The 20,090-nt window shown below is 47.0% G+C and overlaps 1 protein-coding gene across 4 annotated transcripts in view; it reads right to left on the bottom strand.

The window, feature by feature from the left end:
* The window catches only part of Fhl2 (four and a half LIM domains 2), a 74,388-nt gene that overhangs the window by 24,352 nt on the left and 29,946 nt on the right, over nt 1-20,090 (bottom strand). For 2 of the 4 annotated variants that reach the window (XM_047523570.1, XM_047523569.1), the window contains one exon: nt 5,827-6,005. In XM_047523570.1, the coding sequence (XP_047379526.1) occupies nt 5,827-5,982 (156 nt within the window). In that variant the 5' untranslated portion in view covers nt 5,983-6,005. Of the gene's footprint in view, nt 1-5,826; nt 6,006-16,596; nt 16,705-20,090 lie in introns of those variants that run through there. The other 2 variants (XM_047523572.1, XM_047523571.1) reach the window with 2 other exon arrangements.

The following is a 20,090-nucleotide window of genomic DNA, read 5'->3' as shown; positions in this document are numbered from 1 at the left end:
ATAGTGGGTCATCACTGGTATTATCTTCACTCTCCACATACTGACCTGCAAAGACTTGGTGGTCAAGTGACCCTCTTCATCTCTCTCTCGCAGCTCCAAACAGATTTTTAGTTGTAGTGATTAGCACCATGCTAGTCTTGTCTAGCTTAATTTTGTTGGTTCTTGTTGTTGTTTGTAGTTTAATTTTGCTATTTTTGTTGTGGTGGTGGTTTTGTTTTGTTTAGTACAATCGGCTGTTGGTATCTCTGGGTTCTCAAGCCTTGGATTCAACCAACCACAGATTGGAGAAGTTGTTTTTTTTTTTTTTTTTTAAATAATTGCACTAGACCTTTTTCTTGGCATTATTCCCTAGAGTATAAAACCCTCTGCATAGCATGTACATTGTACTAGGTATTATAAGTAAACTAGAGATGATTCAAAGCTCACAGGAGGATGTGCACACAGTTTTACAGAAAGAGACCTGAGCACCTGCAAATATCCAAGGAGGATCCCAGAGCCAAACCCCTGTGGATACCAAGGGACTGCATGTTAACTGCAAAAACGAGTTCAAGAGGTAGCCTTCAGATGCTGAGAGACGCGAAGTTAAGAAACAAAGACAGCTTTGGGGGCGGAGCTCAGTTGTAGAGGGCAAAGATGTGGGTTCAGGCCCCAGCACCACGGGAAGGAGAAGGAGAGGAAGGAAGGAAGGAATGAAGAAGAAAAGGAAAGATCTTTTACACCTCCCACAAGAAAAAACATCAAAGATAATCTTATGCTCACAGAAATGTCATAAATTGCAGTAAAATTCCTTGCAGATCTTATATTTTTTTCATATCAGAAACATTCTCGACATGGGAGGTGCTTGTTGGTAGCGGCAAATGTGTCCTTGTGACTGAGCCCAGGGGTCAAGTGAGTGACCTGGAGGGCTCCTCGACCTCCAACCAGAGGTGAGAGGGGGCTCTGGGCAGCAGGGTCACCCTTGACTGTAGACAGATGCCCCGGCCCCCTGGGCTGGGAGAAATCTGGTTACTGACTCCCCAAAGCAACCATTTCTCAAATCCATACGGTTTTGGTTTGTGAGTGGATTCTTGCCTCAGTCAGGCCCAGCATTTCGAAAGGATGTTCTGTGCTTCGGACTGTCAGGAGAACACATTTCCAACTGTATCTTTCAATTCCTTACAAAGTCTGGAAGTGTGGACAACAGCAGAAAGGACAGCACTGAATACCCGCCCTGTTCCAAGTGCTCCACAGATGTTAACTCATTCAAAACCCCGGATGGTCTTGTGAGATAGGCGACCCTGTCTCACAGACAGGGAAACAGGCTCATGGGTAACATGACTTGTCTGCACCACAGAGCTTGTTTAAGGTGCAGCCAGATCTAAACCCAGACAGGTGTGGCCCAGGTGCTGCCCCCAAGCGTTCAGGTGCTGGGGGATGCTGCCTACCTGTGTACCTGGCAGCTTCTGGGGACTTGTGCCAATCTGTTCATGGATTCAGTGTTTCCCACTTAACTGACATAGAGAAACTAAGGGACAACTTGACTAACTACCTGTTCTCAACTCCTGAATAAACCCTCTAGATTTCTCCTGTTCTTCATCTCTTGCTTTTAGTTGACTCTGGATAACACCTCTGAGCATGGGCCATGATGGGAAATGTTGACTAAGTTTGCTCCAATCACCCTTCCCCATGCCTCAGCCATATCCATCCCCAAACCCTCTCCTGGGGGCAGAGATTTGAAGCTTGCTCTGCCTTCTCTAATGCTTGGCTGTTTTGCAAGTGAAACTTCTCTTTTGCGAAACTGTTCCTTTAAACGATTGGCAGACTGCAGAGGGCAAAACGTCCCTGGTTCTGTAACAAGCAGGAAGCAAGAGTTATGGAAACAAAGGTCACCTGTTTCTGCAGCACAAACATCGCCACCTGGAGGAACCTGGGAGAAAGGCAAAGGTCTTTCATTGACAGTCACTTGATAGAGGCGGGGCAGGCACCTCCCCCTCATGGGTCTAACCACCTGTGACCTGAAAACCAAGGCCTGAGGCTGCAGGGGACAGGCCGCACTGCACGCATCTGTATTCCAGTTCTGTCTCATCTGCTTCCCAGTCCCATAACCCTGGGTGAGATCCCCAACTCTCTAAACCTCAGTGACTTCTCCATTAAACTGAGCGAGTGTTCCTCCTCTCCACAGGGCATTAGGAACAATGTGGATCTTGCTCAGGGAACATCTCCAGATGCCTGGAACTAGTGACCCCGCAACGTGTGGCGCCTCTTATGACTACCATCGGAAAAGAAACCCTGAATGCGAGTTTTAGATCTGCAAATGTCATTTTGTTCACTATTTTTTTCTCTTCCCAGCACCCTCTAAGGCACATGGGGTATGGTAGCCTGTCCCCTTTCACGGTATTGCTTACAGACATGTGCAAAGTTCAATCTGAACCAGGAGTATGGCCCAGGGTTTGTTTGAAATCACCAATTTGGTAAAAAGCGAGGTACCCTGGAGTTACCTTTTCCTAGGCTCTAGAATTTCTGAAGCCAGAACTTAAGTAGATCCAAAACCAATCTGTCATCAGTCTGTGGAAATATTTTGCAAGTACCAGTCTCCAAGAAAAATTTCAGGAAGGGTGTAATGTTAGAGGATCACAAAGTTTTATTGCTTCTTCTCAACTATTCCACTGGCCAATGAAACTATTCCAAATCAATGATTTTTGCCCTTTGAGATCACAGGGTTTCCTCAGAGTAATTTAATAGAAATAAGGAGTGTAACTGAGTGAGTGCATAGAAAAAATATTCAAATATAAGTAAGCTAACTATGGGAGTGGCTCTCAGATCTTTTTTCTCTCATTGAAAAGTCAGTCAATACTCTGAAAATAATCCAAATTCCCATAGGCTTGCCAAAATTTTAAAATTATACGCACAAACATGTCCTTCAGAAAGAGTCAAGTGAGGTCCATAGTGGCCATGCTATTTTAAGAAAAGAGAGTGGCCATAAGATCCACCTAATCAGTTGCTTTATCAAGTACATATCCCTCCGGCTGGGACATTCAGCTTTACTTCCTGAAACAACAACATTTTTTTCTGTCACTGCTTCCTCCATAAAGTTAACTAACTGCATAATTATTTTTGAAAGTCAAGTAAACCACCACAAATATGCTAAAATTCCCCAAATGGCAAGGTCTGACTTCAGCTCAACATCTCTTTTTGTTTCAAAACGTAGCAAAATCACACTGTGTAACCCCACATATCTTAAAACATCAATCGGGTTGAAGAGTTCAGCAGGATGAACTCCTGACTTGTGCAGCGGCCCTATTGACTTTGTCCTCATTCAGGGGACTCTTGTTTATTTGCTCATAAGAGATCTCTGGAAGAATGGCCGGTTTTAGGGTCTTTTCACAAAATCACACCAGAGAAATGCTAAGCAATTTTTGTTCTGTTTTTACTTCAGCCACTGGTCAAGGATGATTAGCCCCAAATATTCAAAATCTTTCCTTTAAACTGGAGTGGTTCTTTGTCAGAATGAGACCTGAACTTCTCATCGACTTACGGATGTCTCTTCAAGGTACGACTTGTATGAAATAATTTTGTTTTTCTCTGCCTAGTATTTCATTCCCAGACTGGACACTTTGACTGATGTTTCCATCATGCAAACCGATAAAGAGAGAGGGCGAGGATTCTGAGAGTGTGTGGGATCCTTCCACAGGCCACTAAAAGAACAGGGGAAAAGTGGAAGTTTGACGTTTATGACATCACAGTTGCTGCTGGGAACGCTGGGCTGTCTACCTAGACCAGTGACCCTATGAAGAAGGCGCCTGATTCTCTCTCTGTTTTACAGAAGTGGAGAAGAGCACAGGAGTCAGGTAGGTGGATCAAGTTCACACAGCTGTGAGACACTGACCATGGAATGGAACCAGGCAGTCTGGCATCTGCACTCTTACCCTTGGTGTACTAAATAAACCAAAAGACACTACGATAGGTGGATCTTAAATACCCCCCAAAGGCCCCAAATGCGTTAAAGGCTTGGTCCCTAGGCGGGTACTTTGGGGTTGTGGTGAAGCCTTCAAGGGGTGGGGTTGAGAAAGCGGTCCTTAGGGTCATTGGGGTGTGCCCTTGAAGAGGGTTATGGGACCCCGGCCTCTCCTCTACCCTGTTCCACTCCCTGGCTCACTGCTTAGCCACAGGCCTAAAAGCAATGGATTCTCCCAATCACGAATCAAAATAAAGCTTGACTTATAAAGCATTTTGTCATCCTGATGGAGGGCTGACCAGTACAGAGACTGAGAACATGCACCAGGCAGAAGAGGAGAGAGGAAGATACTCAGTTTCAGACTAGCCAGCTCAGCTGTCTTGGCTCATGGTCACACTTCTGAACGTCGTCGAGTTTGTGCTACATGACTGCTGATTTTCCCCTTCTGACACTCAGCATGCCAGCCCTGTTCTGAAGCCGGTAGCAATGTGGCTGCAACTCGGTTTGGAGCAGCCGATGTTGCATGCCCTTCATTTCTGCTTCTGACAAAAGTCTCTCTCTGCACCAGATGGAAATCGTCCCTCAACTGTCACTAAACACTTCACAAGCGAATCGATGGTGCAGCCCTGACTACTGTCTGTCCCAGGAATGATGTGCTAAAAGAAAGAAATATAAGAAGGCTGCAATGAATGTGCTAGAACGATCCAACAGCAAACAAGGCCCAAACCAAGCTGCAACAGTTAGGCGCCGATATTTACAAACATGGAGTGGAGAGGTCAAAATCCCCAAGGAAGACAAAGCAACGAGGGCAGAGAAGAGGAGGTAGCGTGCCACCAACTGCCCTGCAGTCAAGCAAACTGGGAATTACCTAAGAGATCCCAAAGTGGTCCCATTTTGTAACCAGTTCTGTGGTTCTCCCGATGGCAGCCACCTGGAGAGCTTGTCAGTGTGTTTTTACCAGTGGATTTTCAGGTAAAAGATATGAGACATCTTAGAGACACGGACAGACCCGCTACACTTTGGATCTGGAAGGTCCCTAAAGGTCTATTTGTTCAAGCTTGGTCCCCAGCTGGTGCTCTGGAGGCCTCAGGAAGGACCCAAAAGCAACAGAGTCAACTGATCATGAACTGAAACTTCTGAAACCATGAACCCAAATAAACCTTTCTGTAGGTTGCTTATCTGAGATATATGGTCACAGTAACGGAAAGCTGAGTAACTGACTCGTGGGTGTCCCTCCGGGGTCTAGGCTACACTAAGAATTTGTTGAGTACCAGGGTTTGACCCTCAATTGCTGGTCCATCACCCCGAATGACCAGGAATCTCTATTGAACCATGCTGTGACATTTGTGGGTAGCTATTAATTCCTTATATGAAAGCCTTTGCCCATTTAAAAAAAATATAATCCTGTTCTCCCACTAGAAGAAGAGGAACCCATAATATCCCATGGACTTTGGAGCTTTTATATGTTCATTTATCTAGGAACAACTCCGGTTCACTCGCATACACACTGACTCATCAGATATTTACTGAGCAGCACCTGCTCCCTGTTAGTCACCAGGAGACAGAAGCAGGAGCACAGTCCCCAAGGAAGGCGCAGTACCAGCTGGCAGGGTGGGTGGTTAGATAAGGGCACTAATAACTAGAATAGGAAAAGCGTACTTGGAACATCGAGCACATGTCCTGCCAAGGTACTAACCAAAAGCAGGTGGGCAGAGACCAAATCATGGATTGAGAGGTGCAGAAAAGCTACTGGGGGTCCATGACCATCAGAGGGGCCGGAGAGACAGGGTGACAAGGGTCAGGACTCACACACAAACTGTGCAGAAAGCTCCTGGGTTTGGGGGTGCACCAAGGGCCCAGGAGAGTGATCAGGGGAGGCCAGCAGGGGGTACCTTGCAGTCACAGCCGATGGGCTTCCCACACTCCTCACAGGTGTTGGCGTAGAGCGCCTCGAAGCAGGCCACGCAGTGGGGGTTCTCCTCCCGCAGGATGTACTTCTTTCCAAAGAGAGACTCATGGCAGTGGTGGCAGTCGAAGCGCTCTGTCATGTTGACGCCGGCTTCTCAACAGCCTATCAAAACACAGAGAGGACCCAGGTGTCAGTGAGAGCTAGCCGGGGGCCATGCGCACAGAGCCGTCGCCTGGCCCGGCAGCTTCTTTAGCCAAGGAGTGGCTGCTTTCTCTGAGTTAATCACTGAACTTCACCCTTTCAGTGCTCATCAGTTTCAATTATATGCTTCTCTTCATTAGTTGGGGGAAGTTTTGCGTCTGTAAGTAATCTACTTCTTTAACAGTGCCAATTAGAGTTGACGTATCAGAATGTGGGATCTGAGTTGGCACCAGAGTCCCTGCCCTGGCCAGCTGGGTGCATGCTTGCAACCTGTGATCCTGCAAGTGCAAGCTTGCAACCTGTGATCCTGCAAGTGCAAGCTTGCAACCTGTGATCCTGCAAGTGCAAGCTTGCAACCTGTGATCCTGCAAGTGCATGCTTGCAACCTGTGATCCTGCAAGTGCATGCTTGCAACCTGTGATCCTGCAAGTGCATGCTTGCAACCTCATCCCCTTCTCTCTGTCCCCCCAAATAGAAAGGCAGGCATAGAAACAATATGTCCATTTCTATTAAAAGGCTTTCCGTGAGCTCCCCTTAGTAAGGCATCTGCCTGAAGAGGAAGAAATCACAGTCGTAAAAGGGAGGGAAATCTGCCTGGGGAGATCTGTGGCGGGACCCCAGGAGAGTGTGGCCCTTGACCTGGATGTTGCTTGGGGAAGCACAAATGCCCACCAGAGATACCGCCAGTGTCCCCCCAGGAGCGTTGTTTCTCCCAGATGAAGATAGTCCTCCCGCAGCTGTCCAGGTACCCAGAGAGCAGAAGAAGAAGACGGGCCCGCTTCCTGGAACGAGGATTATTACAGGGTGGGAAATGCAGTGCTCAAAGTCAATGGCTCTCCTGGAGCCTTGCAAAGCGGAACAAGAATGTGTCCTCCCAGCAGACACACTGTGTTTTTCCAGGATCAGTACACAATGTGCATGAGCAGAAAGAGACAGAAAGGTGGGGGCAGGGGTGGTGGGAGGGGAGATGTTCCTCCGCTCCCCTCTTCCTCGGGCCATTGCTATAAGATGGTGTTAAAATTACTCCAGGTTGAAAAAGTCTCCTATGGCAGTACCTGGTGTGGACAAATGGCTCCAGGGCATTCCAATACAGTTGCTTTTCTATAGCAATAGTTTTTCCCAGTAGCAGTAATTCATTTGCTAAGAAGTGAACTTTTTCTCCCGACTGTGGTTAAAGGGGCACACCTCGTGGCCACGCAACTGAGCAATGTCTCACAAACTCTAAGCCAACTCGATTCGATTTCCAGTCATCTCAAGCCCTTTGAGGGTGAAATCCCAGAATTAGAGTCTCTGACGCAAATCAAATATTGCTGCCTGGTTTGCGATTACGGCAAATTTGATAGTGTTTATTAATTTTATCCTCTTGTGTACACAAGGTCCTGACAACGGTAAGCAGAGACATGAATATCTTTCAAGCACCCATACTTGGTTATTTCTGTGTTTAGAGTATAATTTTCTTCCAAGAGCATTAAACACACAGCTGGATACATGCAGCAAGATCCACCCCTCTAAATCACTCTTCCTGGGGTTAAAGAAAACATCGTCTGGACATTCTTGTGATAACATCACAAGATGAGCCTCTTGAGCATTTGGATTATTATTCTGAAACCCAGCATCTGAATAGCCTTTGTGCTGAGGCCATCTGGGGTTCCAGCAGCCATGCTGGAAGCTGATGCGATGCTTTCCTGTAATTCTCCAGTTCTTGACCTTGAGAGAGATGTCACTTATTTCATCCCCATCGAGAGCCAACCTCCCAACATATGTATTTTTCCAATCAAGGCTGCCATTTAGTGGAACGAGAGCCTTTTTGTGCATTCCATTCTCACAACTAGAGAACATGGTTTGGGGATTTATAAGAAGAACAATGAAAGGAGAGAGAACGAATTATAAATCATGGAATTTTAAAAGCTGGAAACAACTCTCAACATTATCTTCGGACAACTCCCTCATTGTATGGATGGGAAAACTGGAGCCCGGAAGTTTTGGTTAAATAAGGGGACCCTCCAGATTTCTCCCCAGTAGCCATCTAACTTTGAGAAAACCAACCACTGATCTAAATGGGAAAGTGATTCCACGTGGGTTTGGACAAGCACTGGCCCTGATCAGGGAAGGAGGCAGCCGTCTGCAGACTGTGCAACCGTCTCCCCAGGACACAGGGTCTGTCTGCAGCCAGTGAGGGGCACCTGCATCCCTCCAAGGTCAAGATCATGCCCCTCATCTGAGGTCAAGGGTGGCATGTGTGTTTGCACCTCCTACGATTCTGTAGGTCCAGCATTGAAAAACCTCTAAGTGTGTAACCTCTGAGAATAACTTGGGCTTGTCAAATGTCATCTCTAAGACCCACTCCCAGAGCGAGACGCACTTTGCCTGCTTTACCAAGGTCCTCTTAAGAATTTCCACGGGGCTGGGGAGATAGCTTAGTCGGTAGAGTGCTTGCCTTGCAAGCACAAGGCCCTGGGTTCGATCCCCAGCACCAAAAAAAAAAAAAAAAGAAAAAAAAAAAAAAGAATTTCCAAAGCATTATCAGAAGCGCAAACTCTGAGAGTTAGAATAAATAGTCCGTAAGCTAACGTGGAAGCTCAATGCTTCCCTTCTATCATGGAGGCCTGAAATCCCAATTCCTCCTTTAATTACATGAGACCAAAAAGAATATTCTTTTAGTTTTGTGTTTGGTGCTGGGGATTGAACCCAGGGCCTCACACATGCTCTGCCACTAAGCAACAGCCCCAACCCCATCAGAATCTTTTTAAAAAATTGTGTATTTCAAGTTATACTCTCAATCCTAAGCCTCCTTTTAAAGGGAAACATGTTTATAGTCTTTTGTGGGAAGTTTGCTTTCACTTTTCAGTTTTCAATCCTCTAAAATACCCACTGCTCGTTCATTCACGCGAGCGACATTGGCTGAACTGGAATGATGTATCAGATGTCACACAAAGTGCTGGAGGACGAAGAGGAGCGAGGTACCGGCCCCTCCCTCAGGCACTGGTGGTTGAGACAGCAAAAGCACCATTAAACAGATGGCAAAGTTCTGTAGCAGAAGCGCAGTGGAGACGAACAGGAATCTCAAGAACTCACAGGAGTCTTCCCCAGGAGGCCCGACTGGGCCTGGAGGAGGGACACCTGTGCTGGCAAAGGGCAGGCCACGTGGTGCCGCAGGTCAAGGGTCAGAGTAAGCAAAGCCGTGGACAAGAGAAGTGGTGTAGGGTGAGCATACCAAGAAGACCCCAATCCAGCTGGCAGGGATAGCAAAAGGCTCAGCCTAAAGACAATCCAAGGCCAAGGCAAGGAAGACCTGAATGCCTTGTTGGTGGACTTGGATAAGATGTCCCCGGTAGGCAATAGGTTTTGCATGTGACACTGCACAACCTGCACATAGCCAGGGCGAGGCAGGACTCATAAGTGTCCATTGCATGGAAGCCTGGCCTTGCTATGTGAGATGGGGGAGACAGACCCAAGGGGCAATGACTCCTAAAAAATGTTACCAGGCTGGGGATATAGCTCAGCTGGTAGGGTGTTTGACTCGCATGCACAAGGTCCTGGGTTCAATCCCCAGCACCAAAAAAAAAAAAAAAGAAAGAAACCTAAACATGTTACCATGTTGTCAGAGTCCAGGTCTGAATCATTTCTTCAAATAAATGTAGAACGTCTTGGTTCTATAGGGATTTTTAAGCTTAACTGCACAATCCACTTACCCTCTGTGAACTCCATACTCCCTCCTGACAGGTTAGAAAGAACTCCTGCCCATCACCTGTGTACAGAATGCTGATGGGATTAAGGAGGGACATGCAGGCAGACACCTGAACATGTGGCGTGACTGCTAACTTGTTATTCCCCTGAATCAACTCCAAATTAGAGTGTCCCAGAGTTCCTATCACTTCCCAGGGCTAAGTCATTCCCCCTTCGGCTGTGAACAACCAGGGTATCTGAAAAAGCTCTATCTTCGGACACTGAGTTCAGACCAAGTTACCTGCACTGGGCAAGGCAGGTACCAGGTGCAGCTCGCAGGGCTGGGGCTGACCTGGGAAGGGAGGGCTTTGATCTCGGCATCCCTCTTCAGCCCAACTTCCAGCCAGTTACAGGAATAAAGGTTCAGAGAGCAGCGGAGCAGGACGCCCAGAGCATGACTCCTACGAAACACAATAGAACCCACGAAAGGCCACCCGCAAGCGCACGGGCTCGCTTTATGAACGTTCAGATGTAAAAGCTGTCGAACAAAGTTTGAGTAGGGGAAGTGTCAGAGGCACCAAGAGAGACAAGCATGAGATGGAAGGGAGAAGAAAACTGAAAAGGGAGGGAAGGGGAGGCGAGTGGCCAGAAGAGGAGCCAAGACGGTCAGAGCCGGGAGCTCGTTTCTGCGTGGTGGCCGTTCATCTGTTTGTCGGTTTGCTTTTGTTCTACAAGACGTCTTGAGAGTCAAGGGAGGGACTGGCAAGGCGCCCAGCCTCTTCTTGGCCTGCTGGCGGAGGTCTTTGCGGTCCATCCTTCCCAAACGCACACCTGGGGGCCCCCACACAAGGCCAGCTCTGCCAGGGTCTCCAGCAAGAATCCTTTCCACTGCTCCTTTTATCCAGCTGTCTACTTGAATCTGATCCCCAAGGGCCCATTTTCTCCTCTCCTTCCAAACTCCAAAGGCCCTGCTTTACGAGACTCCTCTAATACAGCCATTTCCTAAAGACCCATCTGTGCATGTCCCCAGGCACTTCCCAGAAGACCTACAGAGGCCCGTCCAGTCATCCCGTCCTTGCACAAAGCTGTGTCCATCTTTAAATGCCACCAGGGATCCCGGTGAGAAATTTCATTGCTAACTGACCACCAACCAGAGCTCTTTAGAGAGAACTGGGTCTGTTGTATGTGGACTCTTCTTAAGAATATATCATAAAAATGCAATGCTTTCATGACACCACCCCACACTGTGACTGCCTGTGTCCCCTACTGGCCCTAAGCACTGGTCAGGTGGGCAGTACCTGCTGCTGAGACATCCCCAGCAGCTCAGGTCTTTGTAAGTACTGGAAGAACGAACAAACCAGTGGATGAGGGAAGAACACAGGATCTGAGAGCGCGCACACATGGGAAAATCAAGACCGAAAATGTGGAACATTGTGTGTGTACAATCCACTCTGTATGTCAAACCCCAAAAGCAATGTGGTTTGGCATCTGGTGTTGTTGAAATTTCTCGTGTCACAGATCCCGAGCTTCCCCATCACCATACCTCCATCCCTCCCTCCAGATAGACTGCCGCTTCCGCGGCAAGAATTTTACTTACTGTGTTTGAACTCTGAACCCACTTGAACACACAGCTACTCAGGCCAGGATGTGGCCTGGCCAGATCAAGAAGCAAAACGTCAGCCAGAAGACACTCCCAAGCCCTGGGGGAAACGTACTGATTCCCTCCTGCACACACACACACACACATACACACACACACACACACACACACACTGGACTCCAGGGATCGGCCCTGGGTGTCCCATACAGACCACTACATCTGTCATCCAACATTCTCCACCCAACTCAAAGGTGTGGGAGGGACTCCCACACCCAGACACATGCTCAGAGAACACCTACCCCAGTTTGTTTCCTCTGCATAGAAGTATTGACAAGCAAACTTGGCTCACCTCAACACTGTTCTCATTTGCCAAGCTGAAATGCTTCCTCTAAATAGGATTGCTGGTGAAAGGGATCTTGCTGTGTCTAAAAACAGAATCGTGTATCTTGAATCTACTTGAAATCAACTTTTAGGTTTTTGGATCCTGAGGTGTAACACTGACCATGTTTGCTGCTATGCATTATGGATTCTTTCAGAGGACCTTTATTGAGGGTATCTTCAGACAGGGGTCAGGGATGTGTTGTAATGTGCTACATACACTGGTAGCTCTCAAGAATCGTAAAATTATCTTGTCTGCGATCCTTTTAAGACACGCTTCATGTGAGATGATGCTAGGAGAGAGAAACTGCAGTCTTCAGAATTTTCCTTTGCATGCTGAATAAGGAAAGGCATGGGAAAACAGTAAATGCCAATGTCAAATGCGCTGAAGTCTACTGAATACAGGAATAGCTTACACGTGCTCCTGCTTCTTAATCCAGTCAAGGAGAAGGTATTGAGTAACCCCTTTTTCCCACGAATAGTATTAGGCACTGGGAACCTGAGATCAAACACAGTCTCCGGAGGAGTCCGAGTCTAGCTCCAACTCTAACAAATGTAAATCACCCTGAAGGTCCTATCTTGTCACTGAATCTCCAAACCCGCCTGTTCAGTTGATGCACGACAACCCCAGTTATACAGGCTAGATGGACAGTTGCCTCAAGTTCATAAATCACACCAGCGTGGGGACCCGGGGAGGTTCCACCCTATGGCTCCAGCACTGCCTTGCTAAGAATGCATGAGCAAGTTACGGATGCTGTTTCTACACCCAGGGAACCAACGTCACCGCTGTCATTCATCCATCTCGTTCCATCGCCCAGGGGCAGCTCGCTGCTCACTCTCCAGCTGCATGGCCTTCCACTTCCTATGGTCCCTGTGGACTGGTCTATTGTTTTGGTGTCCCCCAACTTCCATGAACATCTGTCCTCTTCGCTCATGTCAGCTCTGCCCTTGGTGGTCCTGCGTGAGCACACCGCCATCAGGACTGTCGAGATGACCTTGAACGCTTGCTTCCACTTCCCTCACTCACCGTTCCAAACGGTGCCTCCACAAACAGAGCTCCGTTTTCTTTTTGACTGACAACCTCAATATCTGCGGGCTCCAAGGACACTTTCTGATACTATTTCTATTTACCCACCAAATCAAGGCAGCTGCTTCTTTTATGGCCACGGATGTCACATGCCTCGCCTGTGACCATAGCCCAGAGGACATCTTGAACTCCCAGACGAAATCACACAGCCGAGGATGAGTGTGGCAACACATATATACGTTCAGGCTCAGAGGAAGCACAAGAATCACTCATGAGAACTCGGCTGGGGATGAGAGGCCAGATGCTGCCCAGGTAGAGAGCCATATTTTACAGCAAAAGGAAAACCTAGACCAAGGGTAACAGAGCAGAAAGAATAAGAGCGGATGAAAGAGTTTTGAAACAAATAAAACTTACAGGGACTGTGCCAGGATTCTGCAGTGACACATGAATATAGATAGAGGGTCCTTGGCTTACAATGGTTAGACTTGTGATCTTTCAACCCCCACCATGGTGTAAAAATGATCAGCATTCTGTAGACACTAAGCTTTAAAGTGGGAATTTGGCTCCTTATACAGGCTAACACTATGCAGTAGGATCCTCTTTCAATAGCTGGGCACTGGCTGTGGTCAGCCCCACAATCATGAGGAGAAATAAGTGACATGCTACAGAGTGCTCTGTGATGAGCTGGGATGTCCAGCAAGGCAGGCAGTATTTTCAACTTGCTGTGGGTTTATTAGGATTTACCCCACTGTAAGTCAAGGGATCTACACAGGGATTTGGCTCACACAATTATGGAAGCTGAAAAGTCTCAAGATCTGCAGTTGACAGGGTGGGGACCCAGGAAAGCCAGTAAGTTTCAGTCTGGAAGTCAGCAGATGTAAGAAGAGCTGATGCTTCAATCACAGTCCAAAGACTGGGAAGGACCAAAGTCCTGCAGGAGGATGTCTCTCTTACTCAGTCTTTCTATTCTACTGAGGTCTTCTTCTGATTGGATAAGGGCCACATTTGTTAGGGAAGACAGTTGGTTTTGCTCAGACAGATGTTAATCTTATCCAAAACTCCCGTGTAGACATGTCCTGAATAATGTTTGATCAAATGTCTGGGCACCTGGTAGCCCAGCCAAGTTGACACATCACAGGAACTAAAGTTGAAATCTGTAATTCAGGATGACAGAGGAAATTCACTTGACTCACACCAAAGTCAAAATGCAAGCCTAGTGTCCTGAAAGAACAGCATTCTGTCACTGGAGAAAGCACGTACAGTTTGTTCAAGATGGTCATTTGGTGGAACTGGCCTCTCAGCTTAAAGCCACCTGAAATGGACACTTGATAAATGTGGTTGTGATAAAATTCTTAGAATAAAACTACACAGAAGCACCCAATCTCTAACAGTTTTATTCACCCAAGTTTCAGGAACTTTATGATGCATGGCAGCTGAGGCAAAGAGGAGCTTTTTTGTTACTATAATGAAATACCTGAGGCAGGCTAACTTTATAAACAAGAGTTTGATTTAGCTCACAATTCTGCAGATTCAACAACACGATGCTACCATCAACTTGGCTCTAGTAGGACCGATGGCAGTGAGAGAGGAAGAGCTCACATTACCAAACAGGAAGGAGAGAGAGAAACAGAAAGACAGACACACACAGACAGACTGGAGTTCCACAATTCCTCCCAAAGGAGGAACCCCCAGTTGACCTAAAGATCTTCCACTAGGCCTCACCTCTTAAAGGCTCCACCTATCAACATTGCCAGACAGAGGACCACGCTCCCAATATGTGAATCTTGAAGGGCAAACTGCATCCAAACCATCATTGGCCCCCTTATTGATAAATGAGGCAGGCTGGGTTGCAGAGGCTGGGTATCCCTCAGTGCAGAATAAGAATAGAAACTGGGCCTCTTGATGACCCAGTCTGATTTTTTCCCCATATCCTATTGGGCATTTCTCTCTGCCATTTAGATCTCCCTCAATACTACAAATGGTTTAACAAGCAATCTTGGGACAAAGTATGCAGTGCAAGTCCTTAATGAAATATTCAGGTGTGTACCTCGTAGGGTATAATGTTCAGAACTCAGGCTGACAAGCTGTCTGGGATAGATTTCAGGGCCACCTTTTACAAGCTGGGAAACATTGAGCAAATTTTACTTTGATCTCTCCATGAACCAGTTTCTTTCTCTGTTAAAATTAGTCTATCAAATAAGTATGCACGGCTTATGGTGTGGAGGTTTTATAACAACCCACCATAAAAATGACAGTGTGACCCTATTTCCCAGCTGGGGAAAGTGAGGCACCAAGAGATTAGGTGACCTGACCAAGGCCATGCAAACTAAGGGACCCAGTGTGAATTCAGGAAGCACAACTCCAGTTCAAGTGCATCCTGGAATCTACCATACTGCTGGTGGTGTATATGTGAGACTGAACTGAAATGAGGCTAAATATAAAAACCTAGCTGGTAAGTAGAAAGCCAACTTGACCTCTTATTGATGTGCTGTAGCATAAACACATCTGAAAGCACCACAGAACGATAAACACTCGGGAACCCAAATCTACATACGGAAAGTCTTAAACATTTGGAGTCAGCTAAATCTGAAAAGCTTGTGAAAATTTCTTTTAATGCATAATGAAATCTTTCCCTTTGTTGGGTTTTACTGACATTTAATTGCTGGACTTGGAATTCCTGTACTTCTAATACTTGCTGCATTTTTAAAAATAATTCTACATTATTTTTAGGATGCCATAAACCTCCTCTTTCATATATTATTACAGAACACACATAAACAGAGTTAGCACCAAAAATGTGAAACATATTTAAAGGAGTGTTTTGAAGACCGTTCTTCCTGATTATAAGCCCAAATTATGATTTATTACTTCCCAGAATATGTGCAAGAGCTAGCATGCCATAAGTTGGGCCATGGAAGGCAGCGGTAACATTTCATCAAAATGGGTTAGACTAGTTCCAAGAGACCCAACTGGGATTCGAAAGTAAATATGACTGATTCCTCTTTCACAATCCCAAAAATACATTTAACATTTTCTTCCTACAATTTCAGGTATGTTAAGACATCACACGAGTGCAACCTAAACATGAGAATCTTTTTCATTTAGAATAAACCAATGTTCTTTAACCGGAGGGTTGTTTTTAAATTTCTGCTCTAGTCAAGAAGCGAAGTCACACCGCAAACTCCACATCTTTCTATGGAAGGGAAATGCCTGGGTCAGTCGCGCGCAGACCTGCCTGCCAGGACAATTCCCTCGGGCGTCCGGCCTGAGTGCGGGAGCGCGGGGACAGTGACCCCCTTTCCTCCTGGGGTCAGCGGCTGGAGCAACAGCGTTTGCCCGGGGCTCGCCCTTGGGTGATTCAGCCCTTCCCCGCCACCTGGCGGTGACCCACCTAGTGAGGACGCGTGCTGCTGTCCTCCTGAGGATGGGTGAGTCTTTCAGGTGTTCAGGTCGGTGAGGTCGTCCCCGCCCGGTTCCGGGTCCCTGTACTCGGGTCCCCTCCACGGTTCTGGTTCCCTCTCCCAGGGGTCTCTCCCGCATTGGTTAGGCCTCCTGTCCCGTGGCCTTCCCCAGAGTCAGCTCCCCTGTCTCCGGGGTCTCTGCCCTACCGCTCGGGTCCCCTCTCCCAGCGATTTTCACCCTCCGTCCCCACTGTTCGTCTCCCCTCTCCCGGGGTCTTCTCCCCCTACGACTCGGCTCGCCTTTCACCAGGGTCCCTCCCCTAAGGTTCGGACCCTCTGCCCGGGATGTCCCCCCGCGTCTCTGCTGCCCTGTCCCGTGGTCGCCCCCAGCTCTCCCGGGTTCAGCGGGCCTCTGCCTTGGTCTCCGCGGGCCAGGCGCTTCTGTCTGGGTCGCGGGCGGCTCGGGGCGGAGGTACTCACAGGGCGGAGGTACTCACGGCGCGGCACCGGCAAGGGGCTCCCGGACGGGGCGGGCGGGCAGGCGATCGCGCGGCGGTCGGTGGCGGCGGCTTTCAGCCCGCGGAGTGCAGCGGGCGCCGCTCCGCCCTAGAGAACCCCCGCCGTGTCATTTGACCATATAAGGAGACGCGCGCCTCGGAGCGCGGGCGGCGCGGGCTCTGCGCGCTGGCACCCGGCGCGGGGCGCTGGGGGCGGGCGCCCCTCGGCCTCCTGGTCGTCGCGCCCGTTCAGCTCGGCGCTCCACCGCCCCGACCCTTTGTTTTGCTTACTCCCTCCTTCGCTCTCCCCAGTTCTTTGGCGCGTAGGGTTTGCCGAGCTTTGCCCCCCGCCAGGGCTCCAGGGGCGCGTGTAGGGTGAGGGCCGAGGCTGCCCACCCAGGACTGCCCGCCCGTTCTCGGGAAGTAGAGGCGGATCGCAGTGTTATGGAACCGATGGGCCACTTCTTAGTTTTGAGGAAGGCAGCAGCGCGCGCCTGGGACGCATTTGCACGGTGGGCTTTTCTCTGCCCTACCCTGATGACGCCTGCCTCCGTCCGTCACAAAAGGAACTCAAGAGATGAGGAAGAATTGATGATGGTTCTTTGTTCCAGTGGAGAGGCTACTAAGGGAAGCTCCCTCCCCAACTCTCCAGGTCGAAGGCTTTTTAGCCATGCGCATCCCCCTCCGAGGTGGGAAAACAAAAAGTGAAGAGGGAACGTACCTTCCACACTAAAAATCGTGGTCCTCTGGAAGAAGCCCGCCCTCGGTAGAGACGGAGGGCACCGTTCAGCAGGGTAGCAGAGACAGCGTGGACAGAGTCCCATGCCCGGGAAAGGCGGTCATCGCGATCGCAACGCTGGCTCTTGAGCAGGGAGCCCTTCCCCAAGCAGACTTGAAGATGAACAAGTGACAGCAAAAGCCCCGGTGGGAGGTTTGTGGGCAGGAGTGTTATTTTGAGCGTTGAGGGAAGCTCAGGGTCAGACATTTTTCAGAAGAGCCAGGAAAAGCTATTTGCTGGCTTTCTTTTGGTTGATAATCCATCTGTTGCTACCCATGGATTCCCGTGGTGGAATCACCGAACTTGAGAGTCAAGGGCATCCTGGTATTAGCTACCACTTCCTGGGCTCTTCCTGGTCTTTCCCAGAGACCTTTTAGGTAAGGATTATTACCCCAGTTTTATAAAATTTCAGTTTAGGAAGATTGGTTCAAGGCAGGGCAAATGGTCACTGTTCAGTTACTATACCTGCCGAGATTTGAACTGGAGTCTGTAACATGGCAAGACCTGGAAGCTCTTGATAGGATGGGAAGTACCCCGTCTCCCTACAGTCACTCAGGTGACTCTCAGAGGGCTGAGGCTTGCCACACAGACAGGAGCCAAGCCAGACTTGAATGTGGGGAGTCTAGCCCACTCTGCAACCTTCTCTGCAACCTCACCCCACCTTGTAGTCCCTGAACTGGGAGATACCTCACCAAGAATCCAAGTAACTAGCACCCCACCTAAATTCCCACTGATAGTCAAAGCAGGCCAGTATCTTGAAATTCTGGGTGAAGTGTGTGTGAAGCTGACAACTATTTAGATTTATTTATTGTCTCTCTGTCTAGTTGCAAAGTACAAAATGATCCTCTAGTTATCAAGTGGTGAATCTTAAGCTCCAGTTTGTAAAAACAGGTTTACAAAGTGATGAAACATTGTTTCTGCATTTTTCCTCTTTCTGCTTTCTTTCGTCTTACTTTTGAACAGCTTTCTGAGTTGTGTGTTTATTTATTTTGATTTTATTTTTATTGGCATAGTTATTTAGTTCTTCTTCTACTAACGTCTCTGACTGCTAGATGGATTTTTGGTGTGTTATTTTTTTTTTTAATATTAAGAAAGTCTCCAATTTAACTTCGTATTTCCCTCTTGCTCTTAGGAATATTTTAAATGACTCTACAGGGATATAGTCAGCAAAATCTAGTCTCTGGAAACAAACTTACCAAGTTTCTACAAATGCATCAAAAAGAAGGAAAAAAAAAACATTAGAGGGAGAAACGAATAGATTAAAAAAAAAAAAGACTTAACCAACTACAATATATGGAACTTATTTGGATTCTGATCAGAAGAACAAACCATTAAAAAAGGAAACTTTTATGAGACTTTCTATGAAAATGTGACTTTAACAGGATATTTGAAAGTACTAATAAAGTATTAGTTTACTTTAGGTGTCACGAGGAAATTATGTGCACACACATTTTTTTTCTTTTTTCTTTTCTAAGGCCTTATTTTCAGGAACAGTGCTAAAATATTTACCAGTGAAATAACATTATGTCTGGGATTGATTCACAATAAATTGATGTGGGGGAAATGGATGAGGCCAATATATGCATGTGAAATAGTATCAGCCATGGATTACTGGCAATCATTGAAGTTTGATGAGGGATGGGAGGGTTCATTTACTACTCTTTCCTTTGTAATGCTTGAAAAATTCCATAATGAAATCAGTTTTTATGTTACAAATGCACATACTATTTTCAATTCCCAGCATTTCCCCTCTCAGGCAATTATCTTGTGGATATACTTGCTCATTGTAAAATGATATACATACAAGAGAAGTCACTGTAGAATTGTTTATAATAGCAAAATATTGAACCATATTATATGTTCATCAACAGGGGCCTAGTTAAATACAGTATGGTACATTTTAGAATCATTTAAGCATGTAGATGTTAAAAACAAGGAGGTAACTACATTTGCTGATTCGGTGTGATCTCTGAGGTTGGGAGTGGGAGAAGGGGACTAATATTCACTCTATCCCCCTTTTGTTTCTTGTGACTTTTCAGTTATGAAAATGCATTATCTGTTCCAAAAATAAAAAATTTAAATAAAAAGCAACACATACATTCTCCTGTAATGAAAATAGAAAACAAATTTGTTAGACTGAGGTTAAAAAAAACAGTGGAAGTTTGCGGGAAAGGGGGGATGCAATGTCTTGGTTTAGTAACATGCTCATATGAACAATTCAAAGGACAAACCATTAAGATATTTTCATGAGACAACCCTGGGAAAATGTGTTTGGGAAAGTTTCATCTTGTACACCACACTCTTCCCAGGACTTAACTATAATGCATAGCACATCATATGTGCTTTGTAAATACATGTATTGAATGAATGGCCAGATCATTGTAAGAGTTGCTTGTGACAAATCTTCCATCTCTATGAGTATTTCATATCGTAGTATGAGAAAATGAGATACCATCTAGAGGAGGACAGCTTGAACCCTGAAGTCAGGCCTGGCTCTGAATATCTTACTTCTGACCAGCTCTATGACCTCAGGTAACCCCCAAACTTCCCTAATCCTCAGTTTGCTCATTTGTAAACTAACATTTGAGTTCATATGTATAAACCTCTTAGCACCAATAGCTCCATATTTGGCACACAGTAGGTCCTCAGTAAATATTTGCTCTAGTTCAGGGGAAAAGGGAAGATGATTCCAGAACAAG

Source organism: Sciurus carolinensis, chromosome 13, assembly GCF_902686445.1.
Source record: "Sciurus carolinensis chromosome 13, mSciCar1.2, whole genome shotgun sequence".
NCBI classification, from domain to species: domain Eukaryota; kingdom Metazoa; phylum Chordata; class Mammalia; order Rodentia; family Sciuridae; genus Sciurus; species Sciurus carolinensis.
Note: the sequence above shows the minus strand (reverse complement) of the source record. Positions and strands in the feature narration are given on the sequence as shown.